The 13631-nt window shown below is 46.0% G+C and overlaps 1 protein-coding gene across 1 annotated transcript; it reads left to right on the top strand.

The window, feature by feature from the left end:
• Window positions 1-1238: 1238 nt before the first annotated feature.
• hspb1 (heat shock protein, alpha-crystallin-related, 1) lies at window positions 1239-10198 on the top strand. Its single transcript, XM_048557230.2, has 3 exons — window positions 1239-1824; window positions 7283-7346; window positions 9719-10198. The coding sequence occupies exons 1-3, from the start codon at window positions 1464-1466 to the stop codon at window positions 9906-9908; spliced, it is 615 nt and encodes a 204-aa protein (XP_048413187.1). The 5' UTR covers window positions 1239-1463; the 3' UTR covers window positions 9909-10198.
• Window positions 10199-13631: the final 3433 nt, after the last annotated feature.

The following is a 13631-nucleotide window of genomic DNA, read 5'->3' on the forward strand; positions in this document are numbered from 1 at the left end:
GACATACTAGCCCTGGAGCGTGTCCAGCGGAGATTCACACGGATGATCCCTGGAATGGTAGGTTTAACGTATGAAGAGCGGCTAAGGATCCTGGGATTGTACTCATTAGCGTTTAGAAGGTTGAGGGGAGATCTAATAGAAACTTACAAGATAATGTATGGTTTAGAAGGGGTGGACGCTGGGAAGTTGTTTCCATTAGGCGGGGAGACTAGGACACTTGGGCACTGCCTTAGAACTAGAGGGGGTAAATTTAAAACGGGAATGAGATGACATTTCTTCAGCCAGAGAGTGGTGGGCTTGTGGAATTCATTGCCACGGAGTGCAGTGGAGGCCAGGAAGTTAAATGCCTTCAAGACAGAGATTGATAAGTTCTTGATCTCACAGGGAATTAAGGGCTACGGGGAGAGTGCAGGGAAGTACATTCGAAATGCCCATCAGCCATGATTTAAATGGCGGAGTGGACTCGATGGGCCAAATGGCCTTACTTCCACTCCTATGTCTTATGGTCTATATGGGTAGCTCAGTGGCTAGCACTGCTACCTCACAGTGATACAGAGTGAGGATCAATTCCAGTCGTGGTTGACTGTCTGCATGGCATTTGCACATTCTCCTTGTGCTTTTACAGTCCAAAGATTTGCAGGTTAGGTGGATTGGCCGTGCTGTAGTGCCCAGGGATGTGCAGGTTATGTGGATTGGCCATGTTGTTGTGCCCAGGGATGTGCAGGTTAGGTGGATTGGCCATGCTGTAGTGCCCAGGGATGTGCAGGCTAGGTGGGTCAGCCAGGGTTACAGGGATAGGGGAGTAGGGAGGTTCTAGAGGATGTTCCTTGGAGGGCCGGTTTGGACTTGATGGACAGAATGGCCTGCTTTCGCACTATAGGGATTTTCTATGAGTTACAGGTGCAGTGCAATATGAGATGTTTGTGCACGGTGTATTTTCTGCCTGCAGGAAGTAAGTTTTCTTTTCATTTATTTTCTTTAAAAACCTGGAGAAGCCCAGATTGGGTGCAGAGTGGCCAGAATCGTACACACAGTCCGTTTGGGGACCGGATTTTACTCTAGCCCAGGGAGGGAAGTCGAAACCCAAACACCAACTTCCCAATCAGAGATTTTCAGAGCACAGAACGAGGTTGTTGGGCCCATCCTTACTGTGCTGGCCCTCTGCAAGTAAAGCAACTGAGCTCCTGGCGCTTTGTCCCGGGGTGTGTACATGGGTGCAAGAGGGAGTGTTGTGTCTAGTGTCAACAAGCTCATTTTCCAAACTCTGATCCAGACAATCGGAGAGACCATTCGGGAATCCTGGAGAGCTTGAATTCCGCACCAATGAGGGCAGACCCTGTAATCGGACTCGGCTGGAATCTGATTTAAATATAGCCCGGGATATAAAAGCAGCGCCGTGCCACACTTCTGGCCCAGCGTTAGCCCGGCTCTGCCTCTCTCTCTCTCTCTCCCCCGCTGCCGCGATGTCCGAGCGCCGCATCCCCTTCAGTTTCATGCGGAGCCCCAGCTGGGATCCGTTCCGGGACTGGCACTACCCCGGCCGGATCTTTGACCAGTTCTTCGGGATGCCAGCCTTGCCCCACGACTGGTCGGCCACCGACTGGCACGGCATGTGGCCGGGCTATTTCCGACCGTCCCTGGCGGCCCCGAGCGGGGCAGCGGCTCCTGCCAGCGGCCAGGACAGCGGCTTGAGCCGGCAGCAAAGTACAGGAGTGTCCGAGATCAAAGTGACCTCAGATAAGTGGAAAGTCAGCCTGGATGTCAACCACTTTGCCCCGGAAGAAATCACAGTCAAGACCAAGGATGGGTACGTGGAGATCACTGGTAAGCTCCCTCCAGATCTCTTCATTTGTAGTCTTGCTATTTCCAACTTTCCCCAAATACTTTTCAGAGCCCCTCATTGGGTTAGTCCCTGGGCCAAGAGTTTTGAGTCCCTGAATTCCATCACCACCCCACCCAACCTTCACTTTCCTGTTGGACTGGAGTTAGTGTAAAGCCCAGTTTTTAATTTTTCTTAAATTATATATTGTTTAGCCAGTCTGCTGTCGGGAAAGTCAGAGGGCCCAGGATTGCAAAACGAGGGTGTTCCTGGCCAACGGCCCAGAGCCCAGGGGAAATTACTTCGCTCAGCCCCTTGTGGGTGTTGGGATCTCAGTACTCGGAGAGTTGCATAGATTGGAGGCTTCTCTCGGGGAATCGAGGGGTATTGAGTGTGGCTGGGAAAGTGGATTTGAAGCCAGGGTTGTATTTAATGGCAAAACAGGCACGATGGGCCGAATGAGCTACTCCTCTCTACTTGTTGTGTTCTTCTGTGCCCAATTCTGCTCGCACCTCTTTCGGATGAATGTAACGTCTTACAGGAGTGGGCTTGGGGAAGGAAGATTTGTGAGAATGAATTGAGGGATGGAGGAGTAGTTTGATGCCCGAGGGAGGTTCAATCACGATGCCAAGGAAGCAGGTGTTAACCTGCAATATCCTTCTAATACGCCTTTAGCAGGCAGCAAGAGGGTGAAGATCTCCTTATCTGCTGTGCCTCATATGGAAGGGCATCTCTCAAAATTGCTTCTGGAGTGAGGCTGGTGACATGTTCTGGGAGGAACAAATCATGTAAATGGATTTTTGGGGATGTAGGTTTCACCAGTTGGACCAGTATTTATTGCTCGTCTCTAGTTCTCCTTCAGAATGGGAAAATCTGCGGGCCAGTTCACCTGGCTTTTGAAAATGCTGGAATATGTTATTAAGGGAGTGTGAACAATGTGCATGGCAAATCATAGTTCATAGACAAAGTAAACATAGTTTTATGAAAGGGACGGCATGTTTGACAACTAATTGGATATTTTGCCCATCTAACCAGCGGTGGGGAACCGGTAGATGTAGTGTACTGGGATGTGAGCTTCAATAAGGTACCACGCGTAAGGTGCTATTATGTAGGTGAGGGGTTTATGGAGTTGGGAGCAATAGGTATTCTAATGGTCAGATCGCCCTTGCTGAAGTCGAAATGGAAGTTGCATATCAAGGCCATGCAAAATTCTCAAGGCAGCTGGCTCCAAGGGAATTGCACTGGAACTTGGTATTATTATTGGCAAATTCCCTGCATCAAGATAATTCTGAAAAAGTCCCTTGAAGTCGAGAATTCAGAGGGTTCAAACTCCATAGGCCCACAGGTTATCCAGGAAAGTTTAGAGGATTAAAACTTGTTTTAATACCTGGGTAAATATTAATCTGAACTTCCTGACTATGCCCACCCCAACCCAACATTCACCCCCGTCACCAACTCCACCCCATCTGATCCAACACAGCTCCCTAACACAACCCCAACACCCGCATATGACCCAACAACACCACACTCCTTCCAATCTGACCAGATACCATCCATACCCACTGCCATAACACTTGCAGAGACACCAGAACCAAAATGCCTCTTCTTAACACAACCCCTCCTCCACGTGATCAAACACTCCACCTAATCCGATAACACCCTCAATGTTTCGACTTAATACCTTCCTACCCCTCAACTGATATCTCCCAGTCTGACCCAACATAACATCCCAGTCATTTTCCCAGCCCCAGCTCCAACCTGAACTGAAATGGCAATCTCTCCTAAGTACTCATCCTCCTGTGAGGCACTCCGGGACTCAATCTATCTGGCTTCTTTTTCAGCTTGCACATCTGGCATTTTACCCACTTCTTCCTCCCCTGGAACCCTACCTACCTGACCCTAACTAATCTGTGACTTTTCCCCATTACCCACCTGGCTCATGCCCCCCACTCACTGGGACTGGTCCCTCCTGCTGCCCCTTCAAGTATGTACTTACCTTTCACAGTAGATTTCAAAGTGCCTGCTGACCATTTAAAATGAAGACCAACGCATTAAGTGCTGCAGAAGGTGATGTAGTTTCAACAAAAACCCTTTGCACTTCGGGATTTGAGGCTTGCTTAGACTGGCTCATACCAAAAGGCTCTAGAACAGAAATCTCCAGGGCAGAAGTGGGCATTTTTAAAATTTGATCGGGGTTGGAAATAGGGTTTCTGTCTCTGACTGGGGTTGTGGTCAGATTTTTCAGCCTAACAGGAAACAGAGAGATGGATAAGACCTTTTCGAGATGGCAAGCTGGGACTAGTAGAGTATTGTTCATTGCTGAGCCTTATCAATTTACAATCTATATTTGTGACTAGATGAAGAGATTGAGATTAATGTATCTACACTTGCTGACAATACAAAGCTGGTTAGAAATGTAAACTGGAGGCAGCAGTGAGACTGCATTGGGAGACAGAAAGCGGAAGTGAATGGGCAACATGATGGGATATAATGTGGGCAAGTGTCAGCTTATTCAAAAACCAACACAAATTGCTGGAGAAACACGGCAGATCTGTGCAGAATCTGTGGAGAGAAATCAGAGGTAATGTTTTGGGTCCAGCGACCCTTCCAGAGAACAGATACTGCCAGACTTGCTGAGTTTTTCCAGTGATTTCCATTTTTGTTTCTGATTTCCAGCGTCAACAATTCTTCTGTCCTTTTTTTTGTCAGGTTATTGACTTTGGTCATAAGAATGGAAAAGCTGAATATTTCTTTAAAATTGCAAATGTTGATATCCACAGAGCCTGGGGTGCACAGATATAAGGAAAACAGAAAGTAAGCATGTGGTCTTCATTGTTAAGGGTTTCGACTACAGGAACAAAGAAAGCTTGCTACAATTGCACAGAGCCTGGGTGAGACTGTACCGTGTGCAATTTTGTTTGTTAAATCTAAGAATGGATAGTACTTGCAGTTGAGGCAAACCGCAGTTCAGTAGATTGCTCCCTATGTTGATAGAAGTCTTCAAAATCATGAGGGCTCTGGACAGAGCGAGTAAGGAAAAGCTGGCACCCATTTGCTAAATGAATAGAAGACCAGAGGGGTCAGTTTTGAAGTGTTTTGTAAAAGAAGCACAGAGTGTAGTTAGGGCCTGGAATGGACATGCTGGAAGTGTGATGGAGGCAGGTTCAGTTGAGGCGTTTATAGGATGGGGATTTGAATTGGAGCAGTTTGCTGGGCATTGTGGAAGAATGACACAGCATTAAAATGCACAGAGAGCCGATGCAGATGTGAAGCCTAATCCACACTGTAACATCTCTGTGTGACTCAGAGAGACCATTCTCCTGTGATGAGAGTCTGAGTAAATTGTCTCTCAGTTCTAATGCAGTTTAAAAGAATGGGAAGTGAGAACGTCAAAATGTACCTGATTTGAAAAGTCAGGATTGATACTCAGAGGTTGTTTTCCCAGAGCTGGGGAGTAAAACGCAGGGCTGCACTCACAGGCCAATAGTTAACCCTGAGCTGTTGAGAAATTCCTTCCCTCAGGATTGTGGAGGTATGGAATTCCCTAACCCGGAGGCTTGTAGATACTCCATCAGTTTATATATTTAAAGCTCTCATATCTCTGGGGAACAGGTGAGGAACTGGAGTTGAAGCCAAAGATCAGCTATAATTATACTAAATGGCGGAGCAGGCTCGACAAGCTTCTGTTCTTGCTGCTATTTCGGATGTTCTTTTGATCTGGAATGCATTGCCCCAGAGTGAGGTGGAGGGACAGCCAGTTCAAACTTCCCAAAGAATAAAGGATAAAGGATAACTATCCTGCAGGAAAAGCATTGGTTGTAGTGGTAGGTGGGGAGTGGAACTAGCTGGGTTGACAAGAACACAGTAGGTCATTGGAGCCTCTAGTTAGGATCAAGGATCCCATGGGCAGAGGTCCTGCCCACTGAATGCTGCCAATCAATCAGACTCAGCAGGGAGTAATACAGTTGGTATTCCACCCACCCATAGCCTCAGAGTAAGGGAGGACCAGTTTCAAGGTGAGTGATGGCGGAGTAGTGGATGGGGAGCGATGTGGAGATGGAGTGGTGTGGGCTTTGCAGGCAGGAATTTGACAACAAGGGCAAGGGATGTGTCTTTCAACATGCCCCTTCCCTTCCCGATGCTGGGCATTTCGATCGGCAGCTTCAGGTGAGGGAAACCCCTCTGCTCCCTAGGAGTCTGCAAACAAACACAGCCGGGTGAGCTTCACACACGGTACCCTGATGCTCATTTAAATATCCCCCACCAGCAAACAAGGTGCAGAGGCAGAACAGCCCTGCTGCCACCGTTGTCTCTCCGATGAGACGTTGGATTGATCTCCACCCCAGCACCGACTCTCAGATGGACATTAAAAGATCCCATGACTCTACTTGAAAGAAGAGCAGAGGGACCTGGCTGGTATTTATCCTTCAAAAAGCATGAGCCAAAGAGCTGACAAAGTCATTACCGTATTGCTGTCTGAAGGAACTCCCTGAGTGCAAGTTCAATGTTGTGTTCCCTACAACAGTCACAACACTTCCAAAATAATTTGTTGACTGTAAAGTAATTTGGGACAGTGTGAAAGTTGGTATGCAAACGGTTTTCTTTTTTAGAAGCTTGTTTAAAGGCGGCAAATTTTAATGGGTGGGGGGATCTTAATAGTTATATTAGAGCTGTGGAGTGTGTACACTGTCAGACATTTGAATCAGTTTAAAGCAAATACAGCATTCATTTTGGCAATTATGTGAAAAAGTATTTATGAGATTAGCCTTTTTAGAGACAGTGAGTTAATGGGGAATAGAATATCTGTACCCTGGTCACAGTTGGGAAGGAAATTTCCCCACCCTAAACTGTACAGGGAGTATCTCATCCTAACAGATACAAGAGCAGAGTGTACCTCAATTCCAAATGCAGACACTGTATCAACAGCCTCCCTATTTGTTATAGCAGAGCACCAGCAAGCTGATATTGGAAATGTGCATTTCTGGTGTGGAACTTCAGTAACTGGGCTGACATTTTGGTCAACTGTGCAAACGAAAAGAACTGGAAATTAGTTGTACTGAGTGTCCACGCTGCTCATATCCTGGTGGGACAAACACCACACCCAAAACACATCTGCAACAAGTCCCTGAATACAAAGGCAACCTAGCTATTGCAAAGGTATCTGACATCTAAAAAACAGATGAGGACACACATTTCTAAGAAGTTGAAATACTTTATTGTCATTTCAAGACCTGATGGATAATTTTTAAATTGGAAGGTTGCATCGCACTGTGAGAGGAGCATGATTTTCAGTGGATGGCTATAGGACAAGTTGTTCAGTTATGTTTTACATACAGTACTCAACAGAAAAGATCTATTTAACTGTGAATTGTGATGATTTATCCTACCTGGTGAAAAGATGGTCATGATTTACAATGATCCTTAACAGCCTCTATAGAAATCTTCAATTACTTTCTCCTGCAGGAAAGCACGAGGAGCGACAGGATGAGCATGGTTTCATTTCAAGGTGCTTTACTCGGAAGTATCTGTGAGTAAATTCTTTTTGACTTTGTTTTGCAGTTTAACAGAAAGCTCTTGCTCTTTAATTTTGAGTTGCATTTTAGAACCAAGGTTCCGAAAAGCACAGAAGATCATCCAGCCATTATGCCTATGCAGCGCTTTCCAATTGGTTCCTCTCTCTCTCCATACAGCCCAGCGACCATGTCCTTATTAAGTAGCTATCCAATTCCCTGGAATTTATCCCAGGTCTGACTTCATGGGCTGCGGACTGGAGATTTGAGCAGAGAGCGACTGACCCCGGATCTTCCTGATGTTGCTGTCACTCATGTTGTTATTTGGAAATGGGAGTAAACCTAAGTTTGACCACTTTTGTGGAGTAATGTTCCCTACTAGGAATGTATTCTCTGTGCTTTTATCCAGAAGCCATAATCTCCAAAGCTGCATCCACACTATGCTGTGTGCCATGTTTTAAGACTTAAGACCGGGTCCTAAACTCAGGATCGGAAGGGCTCATAGAATAGGAGCACAAACCTAACCAAAGAATCAAGAGGGTCAAGTGGAGGAATGTCAGAAATCCAACTGGGATTTCACCTGATCGACCCTGCTGGAAATCAGACAGTCTAGTTGCTGCCCTGTGTTCAGGTGAACAGTTTATATCCAGTGGGATTTACAGTGATGTGCAGTTAACATGCTGTCCAAATCTTGAACCATCGCCAAGTTAAATTGCGCTAAGTTGGTGTCATCGTTAGCAACTTTTACATTAAAAAATTTTGGAATCGCAGCAAACCTAAAGCATAAACTGTATTGCAGGTAAAAATGTCTAAAAAGCATGGTGCTTCAATGAAAGGTAACATTCTAAAAACCTATAGGTTTGTAATAATGTTAAAATTAGTAATAGCCACCACATACTTGCTTTAAAAGTATCAACTTAACAATTCATTTCAATTCCGTTCTGAAGAAGAGTCACTGGACACGAATTCTGAAAATTGTTCCACAGATGCTGCCAGACCTACTGAGTTTATCCAGCAATTCCTGTTTTTTTTTTTGGTTGGGATTGATTTCAGTTCCTACAGGGAGGCACAATTGGTTTCAGGTCAAATGGTGTTCCAGCTAACATTGACTTCCAGGTGGGAAGTTCATGAACTACAGCATGTTCTTCCTTGGAAGCTTGCATTTCTCTTCCATTTCAGTACAATCACAAAATCAGGTGTATACATGACCTGTGCTTATGTTGAACTATGAGGACGTAAGCCCACAAACATACCCAGCGCAAGGACCATGCTGAGTAGTTGGTGATGGGAGAACACCATTCTGGAGCCATTGGCTTCTCAAGGTCCTCTTACTGGTTACTGAGGTGGAATGGCTTAGCCCGGAATTCTCTCCGTAGGCTGCTCACAAATCAGTCAGTCGAAATGAAACACATGATGCCATTGCATTTTATCGGCTCGTGGCTCAGTAGTTAGCACTGCTGCCTCACAGTGCCAGGGACCCAGGTTTGTGTTCCACCCTCAGGCAACTGTTTGTGTGAAGTTTGCGTGTTTGCCTCATGTCTGCGTGGGTTTCCACCGGGTGCTCTGGTTTCCACCCACAGTACAAAGATGTGCAGGTCGGGTGGATTGGCCGTGCTAAATTGCCCGTAGTGTGCAGGGAGGTGCAGACTGGATGGGTTAGCCATGGGAAATGCAGGGTTACAGGGGTATGGTGGGGGTTTGGGTCTGGGGTGGGATGCTGTTCGGTCCCAGTGGAATGAATGGCCGGCTTTCACACTGTAGGGATTCTTTCATTCTCTCAGAAGAACATTAGGACTCTGTCCTGTTGTATCTGATGGATTATTTATGTACTCTGCTTCACTAATTTCCTTTAGGGAGGGAAATCTGGCATCTTTACCTGTTCTGACCTACATGTGACTCCAGACTGACAGCAAAGTAGTTATCTATCAACGTCCCTCTGAAATTGGCCTGGCAAGCCACTCCTGTCAAAGGAATGGGCAAAACAAATGGTTGCCCTGCCAGTGATGCCCCCCCACCAAAAAAAAGTATCCCGTTTCCGACTGTCTAATGAGCTCCTTTCAAAACTGTTTGATCCCCTCATTTTAGCCACCAGGTCTACTCTGGGGATGTCCACAACCAATAGGACATTACAACTATCCAAACAGTGCTGCCGTTTACCTTTGAGAAGGTGATGGTGAGCAGTTGTCTTGAACTGCTGCACTCCACATGGACTAGGTATCTGGGTATTCCAGGATTTTGACCCAGCGACACTAAGAGAGCAGCAACACTCCATGTCATTCATTGTACTCAGTTCTTGGCTTCAACTCGAGTTTCTCTTGATGATTGAAGTTTGGGTATTGCAGACGTTGTCTTGCTTGCGCGATCTCATCTCCTTTTCCCTTCCTCACAGTCTGCCACCAGATACGGACCCAGCTATAGTTACTTCGACACTGTCACCCAGTGGCCTACTGACAGTGGAAACGCCAATGAAGAAGCTAGCCTTGCAGTCCTCTGAGATCACCATCCCAGTGACCTATGAGTCCAAAGCTCAAATAGGAGTGCAGGATTCAAAGAAAGCAACTGAGACAACAAAGAAGTGATTTAAACTACGAAACAGAAAGTTGTACCCAGCAGAGCACAGGATGGCCAGATTAATACCGGAACAGCTTGGCTCGTTTGTTAAGAATTTACCCTTCAATCATTAATTAGTTATTGACTAATTTCCAGAATGCATCTGTGCCTTTGGGCTGTTAAATATTTTATTCAATACATTTTCAGACCTAGAGACTTTGCAAATTTTCATAAAAAATACTTGTTTAATCGTCATGAAACTTTGTTAAAGAAAAATAAATGATTGGAACAAATAAATCTGTTTCATTCTGTGACACAATATCCAGTGTGGTTAATGTTTTGTCCCTATCGGAGTGGGAGACACCCAGAAGTGAAAGGCTCATGCAATAATTTAGAGGCTGAACGACCATCCACTGATTCCATTTCAGTTTTGGAGTCAGTTCTTTTGCTTCCTGAGTCGTGCTGAATTCTGTTCTCAAACACTGAATCCCGAATTGCTCCACTGCAGTGTAAGGCCAGCATCCCCAATACGCCCATTTCCCATCAGAATTTCATCAACATGGCTATTCCTTTCATCAATATTCCCATCTCCAACAAGATCATCACCCACAATCCCAACATCACCAACACTCCCTCATCAACATTACCATTATTCCTGTAATCACCAATGTTCCGACTATCAACATTCTCAACATTAACGGTCCCTCATCAATATTCCCATCTCCAACACCACCAACATTCCTATTTCCAAAAATCAATAACATAACCATCATGTTCCTTTCCATGACCACCACTTGCAATATTATTAAACCAAACTTCACTTTTTGTCTGAACTACTTATATCATTATGAACACCTCCTCCATCATCCAGGTAATATCTGCCCCATAACTTTAAAATCCACCTTCAGTTCCATTGTGACTATAATTCCCACTCCCATCATTCCCACCTCATCAATCATAATTTTGCTGTCGCTTGTATGACCAATGCAATTCCACCCTCACTCCCAACCCTACATCCATTCCCAATCCTACTATCCCTACTGAACCTGTCCTTATTCCTATTTCCACTATTACTCCTAATCCTACTTCCCGTTCCATTCCTACCATCGCTCCCAATCCTACCTCCATTCCCATTCCTAACATTACTCCCAATCCTACCTCCATTCACATTCCTACTATCACTCCTAACCCTACCTCCTTTCCATTACCTTCATTACTCCCAATCCTACCTCAATTCCTGTTGCTGCCACCACTCCCACTCTCAACCCCACATTCACTCACATTCCTGACATCACTCCCACCATTATTTTCACACTTACAATTGTTCCACCATCACTTTCTCCTTCATTTACCGGGAACCATCCCAAGCAGTTCAGTCCTATCTAGAGTTTGATGAGGAGTGAGATGGATTTGAAAGACACACCGATAAAACCATACGTAGAAAACCTATGGCTGGTCCCTCAGACCCTACCTCAGCCAGACATGATCAAATCCTGCACATAATTCACCTGCATGGTAACCATAGCAACATCCAGGGAAAGAAAATGGCCAAAGCCTGAGAATGTACCTGAAAATGTTCGCTCCAGCTGCCTTAGCAACCAAGAAAATCTTCTGGAGACAATAGTTGCTTTTAAATGAAGTGGTCCATCTGAAACAAACCTATACGTCACTGTCATATTCAAAGTCTATTCTCTTTTGACAAGAACCTCGAACTTTCCCTGTAGTTGATGTACCACCTACTTCCTGTTGAACCAACCCACAAGATTTCAATCACAGAAGCCTCTTGGCACTCACAGCACTTCTCTCAAATGGAAAACCTCAGAAACAGCCATTGGTTAAAGCCACGATCTCCAAGGGCTGTGCTTTATATTTTGAACTGCGATCAGGGACATTGGATAACTAGACAGGCTGCATGACAAGCACAGAACAGTACCTTAACACCTAAAAACAGACAGCAAGAGCAGACTAGCTGGTCCATCAAGAAAATCCCACTATCTTTTAACTTATGGTACCAAACAAGCACACGAACGCCTCAGAGAGAGACAAAGAATCAGAGATGAAAGTAACTCAGCTCAATTTGGAACAAATATACAGCTGATCACCCTTTGACCTCCGCAAGCAGTTGAACTCTTGGTGACCAAGTTACCAGGGTTCAAGTTCCATGTGCTCCAGAGCTGTGTTATAACATCTCCGAACAGGTCGTGTCGAGATTATCTGTGAGGTAACAGTTCTGAAAAAGTTAATAGAGAAGTTACATTAGGTCCTGGGGCTATCACACGGATTTTGGGTCCGGGCAGAAAGCTCCCCATGAGCCTTGGCAGGGAGCAGATATATTCTGCATGACCCCTGAGAGTCCTAGTTATGATGCTTGACTAGTAATGCAGTAGTATATATTGCTTTACTACAATAAACAATGTTAGTAAAACTAGTGCAATAATGTGTTCTCTACCACTGATTAGACAGGCCCTTGAACCACCTATGGACAGAGGTGGCAGAAACCATGAGATGCCAGCAGTAGTAGCGGTACACAAGGTTGTGAATTTTACATTTGACCAGCTGCAGGATCAGAGTCAATGTGCTTCAGGGAAGTCAGTGCTAATGGCAACTGGTAATGAGGAAAAAGGAGTCAGATCCTTTTGATATTTACATTCTCTCCCACAGTGGGAATCTACAGCTCTGTTAAACCTGTTATTGTTTGCTAGAAACTCCGGAATTGGGAATCCATCATGAGACCTTCCTCTGAATCTCAACTTGGTGTTTGATGCCCCCAACCGTGTGAGGTGAGCGAATCTGTTTTCTGTTCAGTCATAAAGATCCCTCAAAGTATGACTGAGGAACATCTGTGTGAGAACTAGCATGGGAAGTTACACTCATTACCCATCAGGCTGGTTGCCCACACACAAGAAGGTCAATGTGTAGGCTTAACATTAATAGGCCATCAGTCTTTCCCAGACTGGGGAGGGGGAATGCAGTGTTGTGGGAGACCGTACTGCACTTGAGGAAGCAGGTATAGAGTGGCGTTGAGAAGTACACAGTGGGGACATAGACCCTCGTAAACCAGGGCTGAATTTATTCCAGGAGGTTTTATCACATGACTTGGGCCAATGACCAGACCTCTACGGCTGGTGACACACCACCTTCCTAAGTCAACTGGAGAGCACAGCGACCCATTATCCAATGAGATGATGCTCGGCTTTCAGACAAACAGCCCCTTTCCCCTCATTGACAATGTTTTTATATCTGAGAAATGGTGAGGGGGTGTGCTGTGTTGGGGAAGGGAAGAGTTGCAATGTGGTGGAGGGGGAGTGGGTGAGGGTGGAAGTGCAGGGTGGGGGAGACAGGGGGATGTGGGTTGGGGAGGTGGTGCAGTGTCCAGGAGGGAGAGTGAATGGGCAAAGGGTGTGGTGAGGGGGAAGGGTTGCAGGGAGGGGGAGATGCATGGGTTGGGGGGGAGGCAATGTGGGTGAGTGTGCGGGTGAGGGTGGGGTTTGGTGTGGTGTGGGGAATGGTGGAGGTGTGCAGTGAGGGGGAGGGGATGTGAACGTGGAGGGGGTGCAATGTGACGGTGGAGGTAAAGGGTGTAGGAGACGTATGGGTGAGGGAGTGAGTGTGGGTGGGTGTGCGTGTAGGGGTGTTGGTGAGAGTGGGGTGCAGTGTGAGGGTGGGGGTGGCAGAGCAGTGCAGTGTGGGGGAGTGAGTGTGGGTGGGTGTGTGTGTAGGGGTGTTGGTGAGAGTGGGGTGCAGTGTGAGGG

Source organism: Stegostoma tigrinum, chromosome 27, assembly GCF_030684315.1.
Source record: "Stegostoma tigrinum isolate sSteTig4 chromosome 27, sSteTig4.hap1, whole genome shotgun sequence".
Lineage (NCBI taxonomy): Eukaryota > Metazoa > Chordata > Chondrichthyes > Orectolobiformes > Stegostomatidae > Stegostoma > Stegostoma tigrinum.

Bases quoted from the DNA above. Each gene is read 5' to 3' on its own strand.
- hspb1 (XM_048557230.2), top strand. From the start codon at position 1,464: ATGTCCGAGCGCCGCATCCCCTTCAGTTTCATGCGGAGCCCCAGCTGG. The intron at 1,825-7,282 runs GTAAGCTCCCTC...TTTCTCCTGCAG, and splicing joins TGGGTACGTGGAGATCACTG to GAAAGCACGAGGAGCGACAG. The intron at 7,347-9,718 runs GTGAGTAAATTC...CCTTCCTCACAG, and splicing joins TGCTTTACTCGGAAGTATCT to TCTGCCACCAGATACGGACC.